Consider the following 21431-nt stretch of genomic DNA (forward strand, 5'->3'; position numbering starts at 1 on the left):
AAACTTTCTTTAACTGTTTATTAACCCTAAGGTACTGTTTGTATAGGAAAATCAGGATAAATGCTTGATTCTTTCGCCTTTAGAATCAATTGAGTCATTTCTCTAGTATCCTTCAAAGTGGTCAGTAAGGTTTTAAATTACCATTTTAAAATCATGGATTTGAAATATTTGATGTCGGCCTGCCCTAGTGGCTCTTGCCTATAATCCCAGCATTTTGGGAGGCTGAGGTAAGAGGATCGCTTGGGGCCAGAAGTTCGAGACCAGCATGGCCAACATGACAAAACCCCATCTTTACTAAAAAGACAAATCGTTAACCAGGTGTGGTGGCGCACGCCTGTGGTCACAGCTACTCAGGTGGCTGAGGCAGGAGGTATATATATATATATATATATATATATATATATATATATATATATTTATTTATTATTATTATTATTATTTTTTTTTTTTCCTGAGACAGAGTCTCACTCTGTCGCCGAGGCTGGAGCGCAGTGGCACGATCTTGGCTCACTGTAACCTCCGCTTCCTGGGTTCAAACAATTCTCATGCCTCCCAAGTAGCTGGGATTACAGGTGCACGCCACCACACCTGGCTAACTTTTGTATTTTTAGTAGAGACAGGGTTTCACCATGTTGGCCAGGCTGGTCTTGAACTCCTGGCTTTAAGTGATCCACCCGCCTTGGCCTGCCAAAGTGCTGGGACTATAGATGTAAGACACTGTGCTCAGCTAGAATATATAAATATGTTTTAAATAAAGTTTAAAAATCTAGGCTGGGCTGGGCGTGGGGGCTCACACCTGTAATCCCAGCACTTTGGGAGGCCGAGGCGGGCAGATCACACGGTCAGAAGTTCGAGACCAGCCTGGCCAACATAGTGAAACCCTGTCTCTACTAAAAATACAAAAAATTAGCCAGGCGTGGTGGCAGGCACCTGTAATCCCAGCTAGTTGGGAGGATGAGGCAGAACAATGGCTTGAACCCAGGAGGTGGAGGTTGCAGTGAGCCGAGATCGCGCCATTGCACTCGAGCCTGGGTAACAGAGCGCGACTCTGTCTCAAAAACGAAAAAAATTCTAGGCTGGTTGTGGTGGCTCATGCCTGTAATCCCAGTACTTTGGGAGGTCAAGGCTGGAGGATCCCTTGAGGACAGGGGTTTGAGATCAGCCTGGGCAACACAGTGAGACCTCATCTCTACAAAAAGTAAGAAAAAAAAATACCCAGGTGTGGTGGCATGCTATGCACCTGTGGTCCTAGCTACTTGGGAGGCTGAGGCAGGAGGATATGTATAGTATAGTATTTGACTCATATACTCATGCATAGTATATTATTTGACTCAAATACTCTGACTCATATACTATACTATACTATACTATAAATGTATGGTATATGTTATATAACATATACTTTAGCATATACTTAACACATAGTATATATAATATAAAATATGTCTATTTATATATTATATATACTTTTACATGTATACTTAATATATATTTATATATACTTTATTTCCATATATATGGAAATTACATATATACTTTATTTTCATATATATGGAAATTATATATATACTTTATTTCCATATATATGGAAACTTATTTTTATCTATTTTATATTTTATATATACATATATACTTAATATATATTATATATGTTTTTTGTATTATACATACTTTATTATATTAAGTGTATATATATTCATATATATTTTACTTTATTATTTTTTTTTTCTGAGACAGAGTCTCATTCTGTCACCCAGGCTGGAGTGCAGTGGCATGATCTCGGCTCACTGCAACCTCTGACTCCCTGGTTCAAGCTATTCTCCTGCCTCAGCCTCCCGAGTAGCTGGGATTACAGGCACGCACCACCACACCCCGCTAATTTTTGTATTTTTAGTACAGATGGGGTTTCACCATGTTGGCAAGGATGGTTTTGATCTCTTGACCTCATGATCTGACCGCCTCAGCCTCCCAAAGTGCTGGGATTACAGATGTGAGCCACCGTGCCTGGCCTACTTTATTATATTAAGTATATTATATTAAGTACATATAAAAGTATATATAAAATATAGGCCGGATGTGGTGGCTCACGCCTGTAAGCCCAGCACTTTGGGAGGCCAAGGCGGGCGGATTACTTGAGGTCAGGAGTTTGAGACCAGCCTGGCTGACATAGTGAAACCCCGTCTCTACTAAAAATACAAAAATTAGCTGGGTGCAGTGGCAGGTACCTGTAGTTCCACCTACTTAGGAGGCTGAGGCGGGAGAATTGCTTGAACCTGGGAGGTGGAGGTTGCAGTGATCTGAGGTTGTGCCATTGCACTCCAGCCTGGGTGACAAGACTCTGTCTCAAAAAAAAAAAAAAAAAAAAATATATATATATATATATATATATAATAAAAGATAAAACATAGCCTTACCTTTTAAACCTAGATGTTTATGAGCAATGAATATTGATTTTTATTCAATACTTTTTCTTTTGAAGTCGTTTGAGGTTTGTTTTCTCATTTAAATACTGATGTCATTAAATATTTTCTAATATGATATACTCGTGTTTCTGATATAAATCTTACATGGTTGTAACGAGTATTTCAACATATTGTTGAATTTCGTTCACAGGTATATACAGAATTTTTTAGGAGGAGTAATTGATAGCTTTGTTGATTTGCCTCCTGGTTACACTTAATTTTTTGTCATTTTGGTTTGCAAAAAGCATTTTAAGGGCTAGAGGCAAACATAGGACTGAACTCTGTCTCTGAACCTAGCATAGGCTTGTATAAAGGGAGTATCTTTGAATGCTTATGGCAATGACATGTGTTTCTATAAACCACTATGGTTTTCTGCCTTTGTTTTTCCAGGTTAATCTACCCTATAAAGTATTTTTGGACCTTTAAAGGTTTTTTGTTGTTGTTAGTATGTAAAAGAAACCAGTAACAGTGATTGCCCTAGGCAAGGGAATTAAGTGACTGAGAGTAGGAGGGAGACTTACCTTTTGCTATGCTTTTTTTTTTTTGAGACAGAGTCTCACTCTTGTTGCCCAAGCTGGAGTGCAATGGCGTGGTCTCCACTCACTGCAACCTCCACCTCCCTGGTTCAAGGGATTCTCCTGCTTCAGCCTCCCGAGTAGCTGGGGTTACAGGTGCCTGCAACCATGCCCAGATAATTTTTGTATTTTTAGTAGAGGCGGGGTTTCACCATGTTGGCCAGGCTTGTCTCAAACTCCTGACCTCAGGTGATCCGCGCACCTCAGCCTCCCAAAGTGCTGGGATTACAGGCATGAGATACCACGCCCGGCTTGCTATACCTTTTTGAAAGGTTGTGGTAAATACATAAAACATAAAATTTTTCATTTTAACTATATTAAGTATACAATTCAGTGGCATTAATTACCTTCATAATGTTGTGCAACCATCACCAGTACCTACTTCCAAACTTTTTAATTACTCCAAACAGAAACTCTGTGCCCATTAAGCCATATCTCCCCATTCTCCCTTCTTTCCAACCCCTGGTGACCTCTAATCTTTCTGTCTATAATAATTTATGAATAAGCAGATAATAGGTATTTCATAAAAATTGAATCATAAAATGTTTGTTCTTTTTGTCTGCCTTATTTCACTTAACATAACGTTTTCAAGGTGCATTATGTTGTAGCATATATCATTCCTTTTTATGGCTGAGTAATATTCCACTGTATGTATATACCGCATGTTGGTTAGCCATTTATATGTTGGTAGATGCTTGGGTTGTGTCTACCTTTTCGCTATTTGTGAATAATGCTGCTATCAATGTGGCATATAACTTTGTGTGATTCAGTTTTCAATTCTTTGAGTATATACGTTAAGAATAGAACTGTTGGGTCATTTGGTGAGTCTATGTTTAAGTTTTTGAGGAACCACCAACTATTTTCCATAGTGACTATACCATTTTATATTCCCACCAGCAAGGAACAAGGGTTCCAGTTTTGCCACATCCTCACCTATGCTTATTTTGGGTGTGTGTGTATGTGTGTTTTTAATAATAGTTATACTAGCAGATGTGAAATGGTATTTCATTGTGGTTTTGATTTGTATTTTCCTAATGACTAATGATGTTGGCTTATTGGACATTTGTACATCTTCTTTGGAGAAATGTCTATTCAAATCCTTTACCCATTTAAAAAAAAATGAGTCGTCTGTCTTTTTGATGTTACGTTACAGTAGTACTTTATGTATTCTGGGTGTTGATCCCTTATCAGATATATTTAATTGTATTTTATTTGTCTTGCTTTGGTATCAGGGTAATGCTAGCCTCAAACTAATTTAGGAAGTATTCCCTCCTCACTTTTTTTTTGGAAGAGTTTGAGTGGGATTGGTGTTAATTCTTTTTTAAATATTTGGTAGAATTCGCCAGTGAAGCCATTCTTGGGCTTTTCTTTCTTGGGAGCGTTTTGATTACTGATTCAATCATCTTACTTGTTATAGGTTTATTCAGATTTTCTATTTTTTCTTGAGATATAATTTATTTTTGTTTTTATAAGAGTCAGGGTCTTTCTTTGTTACCCAGGCTGGAGTGCAGTGGTGCTATCATGGCTTACTGCAGCTTTGAACTCCTTGGACCCTCAAGCAGTCCTTCCACCTCAGCCTCCTGAGTAGCTGGGACTACAGGCACGTGCCACCATCCCTGACTAAGATTTTTATTATTTGTAGGGATAGGGTCTCATTATGTTGCCAGGCTGGTCTCAGACTCTTGGCTTCAAGTGATCCTTCCACCGCAGCCTCCCAAATTGCTAGGATTACAGGCATGAACCACTGTGCCCAGCATTGAGGGTGTGGGTCTTTCCAGGAAGTTTTCCATTTCATCTAAGTTATCCAACTTGTTGATATACCCTTCTTCATGGTATTCTGGTGGTTTTGTTGTTGTTGTTTGTTTGTTTTTGAGACAGGGTCTCACCTTTGCCCAGGCAGGAGTGTAGTGGCACTGTCTTGGTTCACTGCAGCCTCTACCTCCTAAGCTCAGGTGATTCTCCCACCTCAGCCTCCCAAGCAGCCGGGACTACAGGTGCACACCACCAGGCACAGCTAATTTTTTTTGTACTTTTAGAGACAAGGTTTCACCATGTTGGCCAGGCTGGTCTTGAACTCCTGGACTCAGGCAATTTGCTTACCTCCACCTCCCAAAGTGCTGGGATTACAGGTGTGAACCAGCATGCCCAGCATAGTATTCTTTTGTCATCCTTTTTATTCTGTAGTATCAGTAGTAATATTTCTTCCTCACTTCTGATTTTAGTAATTTGAATCTGCTCTCTTTTTTCTTAGTGCAGCTGTCTAAGCATTTGTCAATTTTGTTGATCTTTTCAAAGAATCAACTTTTGTTTTGTTGTTTTTCTTTTTCTTTTCTTTCTTTCTTTTTTTTTTTTTTTTTTTTTTTGAGTCGTAGTCTCACTCTGTTCACTTTGTTGCCCAGGTTGGAGTGCAGTGGCGCGATCCTAGCTCACTGCTTCCTGGGTTCAAGTGATTCTCCTGCCTCAGCCTCCCAAGTATCTGGGATTACAGCCGCCTGCCACTATACCCACCTACTTTTTTTTGTATTTTTAGTAGAGACGGAGTTTCACCATGTTGGCCAAACTGGTCTCTAACTCCTAACCTCAAGTGATCAGCCTGCCTTGACCTCTCAAAAGTGCTGGGATTACAGCCATGAGCCACCCCGCCCAGCCTGTTGTTTTTCTTGATTGTTTTTCTATTCACTATTTTATTTCGCCTCCAACCTTTATCATTTTCTTCCTTCTGCCCTCTGTAAATTTAGTTTGTTCTTGTCTAATTCCTTAACTTGTACAGTTATGTTATGGATTTGAGATTTTATTTTTAATGTAGGCATTTACAGCTATAAATTTCCCTCTGAGCCCTGCCTTCGCTGCATCTCGTAAGTTTTGTTATGTTTTTATTTTCATTTATCTCAAGGTAATTTCTAATTTCCGTTATGATTTCTTTGACCATTTGGGTTGACAGGATTTTTTTTTCTTTCAGCACTTTACAGGTTTTATTTATTTATTTATTTATTTATTTTTATTTATATATTTTTTTTGAGACAGAGTCTCGCTCTGTTGTCCAGGCTGAAGTGCAGTGATCTCAGCTCACCACAACCTCTTCCTCCCGGGTTCAAGTGATGCTCCTGCCTTAGCCTCCTGAGTAGCTGGGACTACAGACATGCACTACCATGCTCAGCTGATTTATTTTTATTTTTTATTTTTTGTAGAGACAGGGTTTCACTATGTTGGCCAGGCTGGTCTTGAACTCCTGACCTCGTGATCCACTCGGCCTCCCAAAGTGCTGGGATTACAGGCGTGAGCCACCGTGCCCAGCCTACAGGTTTTATTACATTGCTTTTTGGCCTCCATTTTTCTTTCTCTTTTTTCTTCCCTTCCTTTCTTACTTTTTATTTCTTTCCTTTATTTATTATTATTATTATTTTGTTATAGAGATGGTCTCACTCCATCACCCACCCAGGCTGAAGTGCATTAATGCAGTCATGGCTCACTGCAGCCTCAAACTCCTGGGCTCAAGCGTTCCTCCTTCCTCCTCTCAAGTAGCTAGGACTACAAGTGCATGCCACCACACCAAGCTCTTTTTTTTTTTTTTTTTTTGAGACAGTGTCTCGCTCTGTCACCCAGGCTGGAGTGCAGTGGCACGCGATCTTGGCTCACCACAACCTCCACCTCCTGGGTTCAAGCAATTCTACTGCCTCAGCCTCCTGTGTAGCTGGGATTACAGGCATGCGCCACCAAACCCGGCTAATTTTGTATTTTTAGTACAGATGGGGTTTCTCCATGTTGGTCGGGCTCATCTCAAACTCCTGACCTCAGGTGATCCGCCTGCCTTGGCATCCCAAAGTGCTGGGATTACAGGCGTGAGCCACAGCGCTCAGCCTTTTAAAATTTTTTGTAGGGATGGGGATCTCACTATGTTGCCCAGGCAGACCTGAAACTCCTGGGTTCAAGCACTCCTCCTGCCTCAACCTACCACATTGCTGGTATTGCAGGTGTGACCCACTGTGCCCAGTCTGGCCTCCATCTTTTTTGTGACAAATTTACTCTCATTTGTGTTTTTGTTTCTCTGTATGTGTCTTTTTTTTTTCTTTATCTGTTCTATATTTTTGCCCTTAAATAATTTGATTAAATATGCATTGGTGTGTAGTTCCTTTGTATTTATCTTACTTGGAGTGTGCTGAGCTTCTTGGGTTTGTAGGTTGATAGCTTCCATCAGTTTCTCAGTAATTATATTATCAAATATTTCTTCTCCATCTTTCTTTGTCTCCCCTTCTGTGACTCCCATTACATGCATGTTAGGCCATTTTGATACTGTTCCACAAAGCTTTGGCTACCTATTTCTTTTCTTCCCATTCTTTCCTTTTCTTTATGTTTTAATTTGGATATTTTTTGTGAATCTATTGACTTGTCTTCAAGTTTACTGATGTTTTCCATTGCTGTGTCAAGTTTGCTGTTAATTACCAAGTTCCAGGAAGGAAATTTTTTTTTTTAAGTTTGCTGTTTAACCTATATAATGAATTCTTTAGTTCTGACATATTATTTTCTATTTTTAGCATTTCCATTTAGTTCTTTTTTATGGTTCTATCTCTTTGCTGAAATTACCCATTTATTCCTGCATGTTGTCCACATCTTTCTGCTATTAGTATCCTCATCATAGTTTTTTAAAAGGCCCTGTCTGATAATTCCATTGTCTAGACCACCTCTGAGTCTGTTTATATTAAGTCTTTTCTCTCATCATCATGGGCCACTTTTTTGTGCCTTTTGTGTATTTTGTCATTTTTATTTTTTTAAGACAAGGTCTCAATCTCACTCAGGCTGGAGTGCAGTGGTGTAATCATAACTCAGTACAACCTTGAACTCTGAGTTCAAGCAATCTTCCCACCTCAGCCACCTGAGTAGCTGAGACTACAGGTATGCACCGCCACACCTTTCTTTCCTTTTTTTTTAAATTTTATTTCTTGTGGAGACAGGTCTCCTTATGTTGCCCAGGCTGATCTCAAACTCCTGCCCTCAAGCAATCCGCCTGCCTCAGCCTCCCTGTAGTTTTTAAATTATATGCCAGATCTTCTGTCTGAAAGAACAGTAAAGATTGGAATAAATTATATTTATCTTCAGAAAGTGACATGCCCTTTCTTCTTTTTTAAGTTGCTAGAGTAAGAGTTGAGTCAGTCTAATTCGTAGGTGATTTGTATTTGGGCTTTGTTGTAGCTTTAGTTTGATTGAGTTTTACCTCTGGCTTCAAATGTTTTGGGACAGTACTTTCCTTTACTAGGGCCCCCTATTTGAACACTGAGATTTTCTAGAGATTTGCAGCTGTGCTTCACAGCTGCGTTCCTACCTCTCAGAACTGTGGGAGATCTCTCCATGTTTTATAGTCCAGTTGGTAGGTCATTGGCCACGAGGGAGTTCTCTTTGCTCTCTGATCCCACTTTATGCTTTCTGCACCCTGGAAGACCTCTTTCAGCTTTGCATCTCCTCCCCTGGCCTTTGGAGGGCAGGTACTCTATAGGGTGTAAATGTTTGGCATGCCCCTGAGGTGTTTCTTTCAGATCTCCTGTTTGCGTCACAAACTTTAGTAGTCCAAAGCTCAGATTGCCTAAAGGGGATTTTCTCAGCTCTCCTCTGCCTCCAGCTGTTGGTGACTGACCCTGATCCCTCCCTGAAGATTATGCGAAAGAGTTAAGGAGTAGGTTAAATTCCGTCTATGGCTGGGTTTCCTTTTTTTTGTTATTATTATACTTTAAGTTCTAGGGTACATGTGCACAACGTGCAGGTTTGTTACATATGTATACATGTGCCATGTTGGTGTGCTGCACCCATTAACACATCATTTACATTAGGTATATCTCCTAAGGCTATCCCCCACCCCATGACAGGCCCTGGTGTGTGATATTCCCCTTCCTGTGTCCAAGTGTTCTCATTGTTCAATTCCCACCTATGAGTGAGAACATGCGGTGTTTGGTTTTTTGTCCCTGTGATAGTTTGCTGAGAAGGATGGTTTCCAGCTTCATCCATGTCCCTACAAAGGACATGGACTCATCCTTTTTTATGGCTGCATAGTATTCCATGGTGTGTATGTGCCACATTTTCTTAATTCAGTCTATCATTGATGGACATTTGGGTTGATTCCAAGTCTTTGAGGCTGGGTTTCTAAAGATGCTAATTTGGGGCCAGGCGCCATGGCTCAAGCCTTGTATTACGCCTTTTTCACACTGCTGATAATGACAAAGACTGGGCAATTTACAAGAGAAAGAGGTTTATTGGACTTACAGTTCCATGTGGCTGGGGAGGCCTCACAATTATGGCAGAAAGTGAAAAGCAAGTCTCACATGGCAACAGATAAGAGAAGAGAGCTTGTGGAGGGAAGCTCCCCTTTTGAAAACCATCATATCAGCGGGTGCAGTGGCTCACGCCTGTTATCCCAGCACTTTGGGAGGCCGAGGTGGGCAGATCACTTGAGGTCAGGAGTTCAAGACCAGCCTGGCCAACATGGTGAAACCCTGTCTCTACTAAGAATACAAAAACTAGCCAGGCATGGTGGCAGGCGCCTGTAATCCCAGCTACTCAGGAGGCTGAGGCAGGAGATTCCCTCGAACCCGGGAGGCAGAGGTTGCCTTGAGCAGAGATCACGCCACTGCACTCCAGCCTGGGCAACAAGAGTGAGACTCTGTCTCAAAAAAAAAAAAAAGAAGAGAAAACCATGAGATCTCATGACACTTAATCACTATCATGAGGTCAGGGAAAGACCTGTCCTCATGATTCAATTACCTCCCATTGGGTCCCTCCCACAGCACATGGGAATTCAAGATGAAATTTGGGTAGGGACACAGCCAAACCATATCGCGCCTGTAATCCCAGCACTTTGGGAGGCCAGGATAGGAGGATAACTTGACCCCAAGAGTTCAAGACCAGCTTGGGCAATATGGTGAAACCCCATCTCTACAAAAATACAAAAATTAGCCAGGCACGGTGGCACGCACCTGTAGTCACAGCTACTCAGAGGTCTGAGGCAGGAGGACTGCTTGAGCCCGGGAGGTGGAGGTTGCAGTGAGCTGAGATCATGTTCATGCCACTGCACTCCAGCCTGGGTGACAGAGGGAAACCATGTCTCAAAAAATAAATTTAAAAAAATCTAATTTGCCATGCCAATATAAATGTAGCTGTTAAAAATTTGGGTAGTTTCTTCTTACAAGCCCTGTATGTGCTGGATTCTTCCTCTTGCTGTTACACAAGGGATGAAAGCAGCTATGGGTCTCTTCTTTCCCATTGAGAGCTCATCACTTTCTGGAATTGGTTTATTTAGGTCTCTTTGTTCCCTCAGCTCTTTATTCTTTTTAAACTGTGATTTTGTGTTTGGGTTGTTAAGGTGAGAGGATCTTTTTCAGCTTTCTATGAACAAACTGGAAACAGAATTCCTAAAGTGTGTCATTTCGTATTTGTTTTTCAGACTAATATATTTTGGTGGTTATGGGTGTAGGAGACACAGTGAACTCCAAGACTGTTTTGATGTTCATGATGCATCTTGGGTAAGATAGTAATCACTGTTTACATTTTCCTCCAAGTCAGTATAGCCTTAACATCTTAGAAATAATGAGTCTAGTCTTTCTCATTTTTGGAGCTACCAATTTGTCGTAATTGACACTATGAAAAAAATGTGTTTTCTCTCTTTAACATTTGGATCCATTTGGCAAAAGGTATCTCTCTAGTGGTATTAGCCTTCATGGCTATTGGCAGAGTAATTTCTTTTCTTATATCGTTAATCACAGATACCTGCTTCTGTTAGACAGGTAGAGGCTTTAGCACAACTTGGAAAAATTATGTTCATATTTAACCGCAATAGCTATTGTTGACATACACCTCTTTTTAGATATGTCCACTAGAATTATTCATAGGTCAGACTGGCCTCTAGATAAGAGTCAGTTGGTAGTGATACTAATTTTTCTACTTATTCTTACTGATTAGACAATAAATCATTATTAATGAAAGAAGTCATGAATTACAAAAATGAAATTTTTAAACAGATAATTTAAAAAACCATTGATCCTACCACCAAGATGCAGTCTTATTAGTTTTACCTTCTACTAGCGTATATTATTCTACATTAGTGTAAATACATATATATATGTATATATATGTGTGTATATATATATATACACACACACACATTTCATGTATATTGCTTTGTGTATGGGTATTATTGAAAATTCCCCATGTTTCTATGTTGTTTTTGAGTTTTAAAAATGACATATCATTAAAGCTTTGCTACTTAAAGTATTGCTGAGAATTTTCAGGAATATAACTTCTATTTATATCTAGTTATTTTTATTCATCAGTGAAATAACTCAATTTTTTTCTCCTACAATACAGTTACTAAGCTAATTATCATGTCCTGAAGTTTCTGGAACACAAATGGTTTTTTTTTTTTTTTTCATTTAGACTCTAAATGAGCTGGGTGTGGTGGCACATTTCTATAATCCCAGCTACTAGGGAGGCTGAGGCAGAAGGATCACTTGTACCAAGGAGTTTGAGACCAGCCTGGGTAACATGGCGAGACCCTGTTTCAATTTAAATAAAATTTAAAAATAGATTCTAAACTAAGTAAATTGTTTAGCTTATTTTACTTGCTTGACAAGGCCTGACAAAAATAAATGATGTTTTTCTGACACACAATATAAAACTGGCACAGAGATCATCTAGAGTAGTGATAGAGGATTTCAGCACCCTGGGAGATGCTAAATATGGTATAGCTGCTAAGTCTTTTCTTTGCTGACAAAGAATTTTATATCTTAGGAGATAAAGAAGAGAGTGGTCATAAGTTTAATCTGTAAGAACAAATTGCTTGGTGAAGTAGAAGTGATTGGAAGTTTTTGAGAATAGGAACCATGACCCACCCCCTAAAGTTTATTACAGCAAAAATGAGGAGTTCTGAGCATGTACTTTAGGGAAACAGATTTTAAAATGTAAACATCATTCCACCCTCTGCAATTTTAAAAAAGATAATCCTTAGAGAAAATTGAAAGATTGTCAACAAGTAAAATTATGATTCACTGCAAACAATACTATGAGAAGAAAAGTTGCCAGGTAGTGCTGCTACTGGTCTGGGGACCACGCTTTGGGAGGTACCCGTGTATCCATTGGCTTTGTGACTATGGTAACACTTAACTCTATTTTTGTAAGGTGTCTGTTATTTTACCAGTAAATATGTGATAAAACTGTAAAAATAATAATGTAATAAACTGCAAAAATGAGGAGTTCTGAGCATGTACTTGAGGAAAACAGATTTTAAAATATAAACATCATTCCACCCTCTGCAATTTTAAAAAAGATAATCCTTAGAGAAAATTGAAAGATTGTCAACAAGTAAAATTATGATTCACTGCAAACAATACTATGAGAAGAAAAGTTGCCAGGTGGTGCTGCTACTGGTCTGGGGACCACGCTTTGGGAGGTACCCGTGTATCCGTTGGCTTTGTGACTATGAACACTTAACTCTATTTTTGTAAGGTGTCTGTTATTTTACCAGTAAATATGTGATAAAACTGTAATAATAATGTAAAAATTATTAAAGCTTTGAGATATTTAAAACATTTCTCTTTTAGGAAGAGCAGATATTCTGGGGATGGCATAATGATGTCCACATATTTGACACAAAGACACAGACTTGGTTTCAACCAGAAATTAAAGTAAGTGTGGTAAAAAGTCATCTTTATATATTTGTATTTAAAAATAAATTTTTTATTGTGGATTTTGGTTTTTGTTTTGTTTTGTTTTGTGTTTTTGAGACAAAGTCTTGCTCTGTTGCCCAGGCTGGAGTACAGTGGCACAATCTCAGCTCACTGCAACCTCCACCTCCCGGGTTCAGGTGGTTCTCCTGCCTCAGCCTCCTGACTAGCTGGGACTACAGGCGTGGACCACCATGCCTGGCTAATTTTTGTATTTTTAGTAGAGACGGAATTTTGCCATGTTGGCCACGCGGGTCTGGAACTCCTGACCTCAAGTTATCTACCCACCTTAGCCTTGCAAAGTGCCCGGATTACAGGCATTATAGGTCACCACACCCGGCCTGTTATTTGGATTTTTGTAATTAGGTTTGTAATCACATACCAAGTAGTTCTCTTGAGTACTTTCATTAATAGCATTAAGAAAAACATCAGAACCGTAGATGGCACTTGTAGTCCCAACTACTCAGGAGGCTGAGGCAGGAGGATCACTTGAGTCCAGGAGTTTGAGGCTGTAGTGTGCTACAATCACATCTGTGAATAGCCACTGCACTCCACTGCATTCTAGCCTGGGCAACATAGTGAAACCCTATCTCTCAAAATAAATAAATAAAACAAAAAAATGCATATTCTTCTCCATGTCAGCTAAGGTTTTCTAGAAAAAAGTCTTTTAATGAGGTGCCATCGTCATTCTTTACCGACAAGTGTCATGCCCTGATTTAATAAAGGCCTATTTTAAAAAATCCTTTTATAACAAAGCTCATGTTTTATATACCCTTGAATTCAGAGGTACATGCAATTATGGCATGACAAAAAATACATTATCAGTATTCTTTCATTTGTTAGTGACCAAACACAAATTCAAATTAGTTTAAGCAATAATGAATTCTCACGTAGCTGGAAATCATTTTGGAATGGCACACAAAGTAGAAGGAAGAGCCACAGGGACCACAGCCTCAGGAACCGGAGCAGGTTACTCAGCATCCTCACAATACTTTCTGTCTTTCTGTCTGCTTTTCTCTGCTTCTCTTTGTGTGCTTGTTTCATTCCGTCTATGGCAGACACACTGGCTCATTTAGGAGGGAATATGGTCCTGGTTACACACACAGTTATTTGTATTGTACTCTCTCAACGTCTATATATTAGTCTTAGAAAAGGGCTGGGCTTGCTGGCTCATGCCTGTAATCCTAGCATTTTGGGAGGCCGAGGCGGGCAGATTGCCTGAGCTCAGAAGTTCGAGACCAACCTGGGCAACATGGTGAAACCCTGTCTCTACTAAAAATACAAAGGAAATTAGCTGGGCGTGGCGGCATGCGCCTGTAGTCCCAGCTACTCGGGAGGCTGAGGCAGGAGAATTGCTTGAACCTGGGAGGCGGAGGTTGCAGTGAGCGGAGATTGCGCCACTGCACCACTCCAGCCTGGGCAACAGAATGAGACTCCGTCTGTACCAAAAAAAAAAAAAGAAAGAAAGAAAAGGACTCTGCCTCTACTTGGGCATGTTCCTACCCTTTACAGCAATTCCTGATGCCAAAGGGATGATTGGCCAGTCTTGAGTCACATGTTCATTGCTAGGAACAGGAGGCTATTGTGACTGATAAGCTTACCAGAATTGAACAGAGTGGAATGCTAAGCAGGTCGTATATGCACAGTTACATACATGTCTACTAATACACATATATGACCAGAATTCCTTACAGTCCAACTTCTGTTCATGGAAATGATGGGAAGGTCTATGCAAAATAGTAAGTGTTAGAGTTTGGCCATTCTCTGGATTCTCTTTTTCCAGGCAATAAATTTCAGATTTCCAGTACTCTTCTATTCTCTTCTATATAGTAGAAGAATTCTTCCAAAATTTCAGATCAAGCCTGGGGTAATAATAAAAATTTTGTTTTGCTGGAAGGGCTGGGAACCAAAATTCTTAAGTGGTTCTCATTTAAGTGTTATATAGGTAATATCTGAATTATGTCTTACCAAGTTGACCTCAGCACAGTTATTCAAATAAGCCTGAAAAGTTTAGGAAGTTACGATATTGGATGCAGAGCTTTAATTTCCTATACCCACTTTGAGTAGCCAGTGAGCTGAAAATGTCAGGTTCTTTCAGAACTTGGAATTAAAATACATACATAAAGGCACCCACCATGAAAATATGGAAATTATGCAGAAGATTCTTCCCTCAAACCTTATTCATTCATCTACCCATGATACTCACTTTTTCCACCAATTAAAAACCTCCCTAGGGTGGCGTAATGGCTCACGCCTGTAATCTCAGCACTTTGGGAGGTTGAGGCAGGCAGATCGCTCGAGGCCAGGAGGTTTGAGACCAGCCTGGACAGCAGAGCAAAACCTCATCTCTACTAAAAATACAAAAATTAGCCAGGCCTGGTGTTGCACACCTGTAATCCCAGCTACTGGGGAGGTTGAGGCAGGAGAATCGCATAAACCCGGGAGGTGGAGGTGGCAGTGAACCGAGATCGTGCCATTGCACTCAAGCCTTGGCAACAGAGCAAGACTCTGCCTCGAAACAAAAAACAAAACTTCTCTAAAGAAAAGGTCTGCTATATTTATTCAAAATAAAGTGTAGAGAAGTGTTATCAATTAATGTTAAGAGTTTTAGTAAGAGAGAGAGCACTGTCTGGCTTAAGCCAAGAGTGAACTTCTTATTGTAAATTTGAGGCACCAAGAGTTTTGGGGCCATTTTTAATTTTACAGAGTTTCTGAGATAATCGCAATATGCACTGCTCACTTCTAATGGGAACTCTGTGTGTGTGAAAGAGAAACAGAGGAGAGAGGGAGAGAGAGAACATTTTAAAATTTGATTTTAAAATCTTTATACAGTATTTCAAACAAAAATTACATGAAACCTTGTTTTGCTAAATAGTGTCAGACATATAAGAAAAACATTTTCAAAAGTAAAGATCAGGGAGAATAAAATGTATTCTGACAAATAGTATTTGTCTACAATTAGTACTATTTAGAATAAACTTTTGCATTAGCGTTTTTAATTGAATTACATAGGTAATGATAACTTAGTGATTAAGACTTTCACATACTGAGCATAGGAATGTAACTTTATTACAGATATTTCAAGTCTTTGCAGTCTGTTCTGATTTCTACTTGCAGGGTGGAGTTCCACCACAGCCACGAGCCGCGCATACGTGTGCAGTTCTTGGAAGTAAGGGTTATATCTTTGGCGGACGTGTTCTGGTTAGTGTTTTTAATGGAAATGGTATTTTTATGTGCAATGCTCCTTATAAAAATTTATCCTCTGATTTCGTGGAATAATTGAACATTGATGTAATCTAGAGATTAAAATGGCATTCAACACTAATTTTATTTATCTTCTAATTCATAAACAGACCATACATGAACAATCATAGATGATTATAAATCATATTTTAATGAGGAGAATCTTTCAGTGCAGTATCAGAAAAAATTAATTTCTTGTCATCTAAAGCCTGTGAATTTAAACCTATTTCTTCCTATTTTTTCCTTTCCCCTTTGACACATTGATTTGGGAGCTCTGTGTCAGTCTTATTAATGCTTAGCATTGTTTTCCAATAGTTAAACGTCTTATGTGAAGTAAAATAGAGATAGTCTATTTTTAATCTGAACTTACTTTAAAAGAAAAATTTTAGCTGATAAAAGATGTGAAATACTGACCAATGTAACACACTTTTCTTTTAGCAAACTAGGATGAATGATTTGCACTATCTAAACCTAGACACCTGGACTTGGTCTGGAAGGTAAGTTTGAAGTCTAAGTACGTTTTAATCTATAGGCATGTGTATGTGTCTGTATGTCACCATAATCCAAATGTGAGTCTTTAAAACTGGACTGGTATTTTTTTCCTTCAGATCGTATGTCTAAGCAAGGACTATATAGATTTAAATAGAGTTTGTTCCTTAACCAGACAAGATAAAACATGAAAATACTAACAGTTGAAATTAGATTATATAAAAGTACTGGTTTTATACTAAGTAGTTTTTGAGGATTGATCAGTAGAAGAAATGAAGAAGTGGTTGAATGGGGTCATCTCAGGTGAACAGGTAATGAAGTAAAGTCAGATTTTATTTGTAGCTCATAATATGTATTTAACAATAGAACAAATATATTTAGCTATCAACTTAGCAATTTGTATAATGAGATGGAATCAGAGCTATATATTATTCCAAAGTATAAGTACCATTAAATACCATAAAACCATGAAAGTCTCAGAAGAAAATATAGCAGATTATCTTTAACATGTTGGCATGGAGAAAGCTTTGTAAAGATGATATGAACTCAAAATTCATAAATGAAAAGACTGATCGATAAGACTACTTAAAAATTAAATATTTCTCTGTAGAAAAATGTACCACAAAAAATTAAATGGCACATTGTAAAATGCAAACAAAAAACTGGAAACAATATTTGCAGGTTTTTTTGTTTTTTTTTTTTGAGACAGAGTCTTGCTCTGTCACCAGGCTGGAGTGCAGTAGCATGGTCTCAGCTCACTGCAACCTCTGCCTCCCGGGTTCAAGCCATTCTCCTGCCTCAGCCTCCGGAGTAGCTGGGACTACAGGCACACACCACCACGCCCAGCTAATTTTTGTATTTTTAGTAGAGACGAGATGTCACCATGTTGGCCAGGATGGTCTCGATCTCTTGACCTTGTGATCCGCCCACCTTGGCCTCCCAAAGTGCTGGGATTACAGGCATGAGCCACCGTGCCCAGCTGACATTTGCAATATTTTTAAAAGAGAGATGTCAGGGCAAAGATCCACAAGAACTCAGTAAATCAGTTTTAAAAAGGCAATCCAATAGAAAAGTGGACAAAGAACATGCATGAACAACTCACAGAAGAAATAATAGGTAAAAATTATTTTTAAAAGATGTTCAACCTAGGCTGGGTGCAGTGGCTCACACCTGTAATCCCAGCACTTTGGGAAACCGAGGCAGGTGGATCACCTGAGGTCAGGAGTTTGAGACCAGCCTGGCCAACATGGTGAAACCCCAGCTCTACTAAAAATACAAAAAAAGCAAGGAGTGGTGGTGGACGCCTATAATCCCAGCTACTCGGGAGGCTGAGGCAGGAGAATCGCTTGAACCCGGGAGGTGGAGGTTGCAGTGAGCCAAGATCGTGCCACTGCACTCCAGCCTGGGCAATAAGAGTGAAACTCTGTCTCAAAAACTAATAATAAAAATAAAACCAGGCAGGTGCAGTGGTACACACCTGTAATCCCAGTACTTTGGGAGGCCGAGGCTGGTGGATCACCTGAGGTCAGGAGTTCTTAACCAGCCTGACTAACATGGTGAAACCCTGTCTCTACTAAATACAAAACAATTAGCCGGGTGTATTGGCGCATGCTTGTAAACAGAACTACTTGGGAGGCTGAGACAGGAGGATTGCTTGTACCTGGGAGGCGGAGGTTGCAGTGAGCTGAGATCACGCCATTGCACTCCAGCTTGGGAAACGAGCAAAACTCCGCCTCAAAAAATAAAAAAAAGTTTCTTATAATCAACACAAACAGTAAAAATATTTCTGTTTTGTAAAAAACAAATTGTATCTTCCAAAAATGTCCTGTGTTATTCTGGAACATTCCAGACTGTGGAATAATGGTATCTTCTCACCTCCTAAATTAAATTCTTTTGCTTCTAACTTATGCTTTTTTATTTTATTTTATTTTATTTTTTTTTTGGAGACGGAGTTTCGCTCTTGTTGCCCGGGCTGGAATGCAATGGCGCGACCTCGGCTCACTACAACCTCCACCTCCCAGGTTCAAGTGATTCTCCTGCCTCAGCCTCCCTAGTAGCTGGGATTACAGGCACATGCTACCAGGCCCAGCTATAACTTATGTTTTTATTTTTCATGCCCCGTCTCTTTTAAGTGTCCCTTTTATTATTATGATTATTCTTGTTGTTCTGTTTTCTTTTGTTTTAAGAGACAATGTCTCTATTTTGCCCAGGATGGTCTGTCCAACTCCTGGGCTTGAGCAATCCTCCTGCCTTGGCGTCCCAAAGTGCTGGGATTACAGAAGTGAGCCACTGTGCCTGGCATTGTTTTTATTTTTATTTTTTTGAGAAATCCTTAGAGGTTTACCCTGTATCTGGAATGGCTTTCATGCTTTTATTTTGAAGTTAGAATAGCTAGCATTTTCAGAGGAAGATAATGTTTTGGGAAATTCTAGAAGTAGATCAAAGTAAAAACAACAATATAAAAACCCGTAATATCCTTGGGGAAATCAGCTAAAAACACAAAATTAACCATGAAACAACAGTAAAAAGTTACAGACATGAAAAAAATTGTGTTGAAAAACTAAGGAAGCAGCTGATTAGCCAATAAGAATGATGCTGAGTATGCATTGTGCATTAACGGAGAATTGACTTTTTTTTTTTTTCTTGGAGAAGCAGTCTCTCTCTGTCACCCAGGCTGGAGTGCAGTGGTGCAATCTTGGCTCACTGCAACCTCCACCTCCCAGGTTCAAGCAATTCTCCTGCCTCAGCCTCCCGAGTAGCTGGGACTACAGGCGCATGCCACCAGGCCCAGCTAATTTTTTGTATTTTAGTAGAGATGGGGTTTCACCATGCTGCCCAGTCTGGTCTCGAACTCCTGAGTTCAGGCAATCCACCCGCCTTGACCTCCCAAAGTGTTGGAATTACAGGCATGAGCCACCGCGTCCGGCTGAGAATTGACTTTTATTTTCACTGTGTAGCCAGGTGAAATGGTCATTAAATGGAAAGATTTTTTAAATTCATCTAAGAATTTAATAATGTTTTTCAAATATTCATGTAGGTGGAACTAGTAAAAGTTTTTTGGAGCAGTGAGGGCAGATTTTTTTTTTAAGATCTAAGATGATTAAAAACCTTTTCTTTTGATTAATATAGTACCTAGACTTTCTTTTTCTCCTTGCCACAGGATTACTATTAATGGAGAAAGCCCAAAACATCGGTCATGGCATACTTTAACACCTATAGCTGATGATAAACTTTTCCTATGTGGTGGACTAAGTGCAGATAATATCCCATTAAGTAAGTTGATTAAGGTTTAGCCTATAATTATTATCTCATTCTTTTTTCTTAATTGTATTTCATACTTACAGTGAAGTAAATCTTCCTTTTTTCCTGTTTTTCTGGTTTGCCTTTATCCTCAATTATTTTCTTGCATGAATTATGACCTCCTTGCTTTTGTACCCTTGGCTCTCCACTTCCCCTGTTTTCTAGGGAAAGAGAAGAGGAAGGGTGATTGAAGCTAGATGAAATAAAGCCCCTTTATACTACTATATTCTGTGATTCTGTGTCCGCTGATTTTTGATCCAGATGCTTGTACTGTAGGGTAGGATGCTTGCACTGTTCGCTTTTGCTGTACTCCAGGCTAGGGGGTTGGAAGAGCAGCCTTTCTTAGAAGGCCCTGGAAATACAAAGTGGGAAGCCCAGTTGCTTCTCTTTTTGTTCCAGAGCTGTAGAGGAAAGTGTTTAGCTAGGTTTTTTAAACTCCAGTCATTGCTGATCCCAGTGGCTATGGGTTTTGGAATGCAGTTTTTCTTTCAGCAGTAGAACTGTGGCATCAAGATAGACAGATGACCACGAATATTGACTTCTTAATTTGGCATGTTAGATGTTTTATGTTTTCTATTTTCTTTTCTTTTTTTTTTTTTGAGATGGAGTCTTGCTCTGTGGCCCGGGCTGGAGTGGGATGGTGCAATCTCGGCTCACTGCAACCTCCACCTCCCGGGTTCAAGCGATTCTCCTTCCTCAGGCACCTGAGTAGCTGGGATTACAGGTGCCCACCACCACGCTCAGCTAATTTTTGTATGTAGAGATGGGGTTTCACCATGTTGGCCAGGCTGGTCTCGAATTCCTGACCTCGTGATCCACCCGCCTCAGCCTCCCAAAGTGCTGGGACTACAGGCGTCAGCCACCGCACCTGGCCATTTTCTATTTTCTTAACCCAGAAGTTTTCTCTGCCTAGAGATGTTTTTATTAAGAAACATTATACACTATTAAAACATTTATATAATTATATATTAGGGTCTGGAAACAACTATTTTTCAACAAAAGTTTATTGAGCATCAGCTGTGTGTCTGGCAGTCAGACAAATTCCAGAGGTTAGTTGGAGAAACAACAGTTCCTAGTAGGAGATGTTAGTTATTCTTGCACATTTTTATACTTCTCCAATTTGTGAGATTTTTATTTAAAAGAGATTTGGAATCTAACCAAAAACTAACATCTGTACATTTCACTAGGGGCTGTTTAATATCATATCTTCATGATCTCTAGTGTTTTTAGTTCCTGTTTTCTGTTTTTGGTCATTGACCTATGGGAAATTAAATGTCCTAACTCATAAGCTAGTCAATTTCCTCCCTTAAAGATTCTGTTTCAGTCTAAGATTTGGTCATATGGATATTAGATGATCCCAAGACTTTTTTTTAGTTTGGTTGACTGTGATAATGGCATTGTGGTTATGTAAAAAATGTCCTTTTATTTTCAGTAATGCATACTGAAGTATGTATGGAGAAAATGATATGAGATCTAGGATTTCATTTAGAAAAATTAAGCAATAATAAAAAGATAAGTGGAGCACATGTAGCAAAGTCTTGATAGTTGTTGAATCTGCGATATATGGAAGTTCATTGTCATGGTCACTCTATTTTTGTAAATGTTTGAAAATTTGTATGATAAAATAGGTGCACTCAGAAAAGATAGTCATTTAAATGTAG

General features: G+C 39.3%; 1 protein-coding gene across 2 annotated transcripts in view; it reads left to right on the forward strand.

The window, feature by feature from the left end:
- KLHDC1 (kelch domain containing 1) overlaps positions 1-21431 on the forward strand; it is a 66145-nt gene that overhangs the window by 20361 nt on the left and 24353 nt on the right. The window contains exons 5-9 of one of the 2 annotated variants that reach the window (XM_003831743.4): positions 10464-10542; positions 12616-12699; positions 15856-15939; positions 16420-16478; positions 19631-19743. In XM_003831743.4, coding sequence (XP_003831791.1) covers positions 10464-10542; positions 12616-12699; positions 15856-15939; positions 16420-16478; positions 19631-19743 — 419 coding nt within the window. Of the gene's footprint in view, positions 1-10463; positions 10543-12615; positions 12700-15855; positions 15940-16419; positions 16479-19606; positions 19744-21431 lie in introns of both variants that reach the window. The other variant, XM_063596195.1, reaches the window with a different exon arrangement.

The sequence above is a fragment of the Pan paniscus genome, chromosome 15 (assembly GCF_029289425.2).
Source record: "Pan paniscus chromosome 15, NHGRI_mPanPan1-v2.0_pri, whole genome shotgun sequence".
Lineage (NCBI taxonomy): Eukaryota > Metazoa > Chordata > Mammalia > Primates > Hominidae > Pan > Pan paniscus.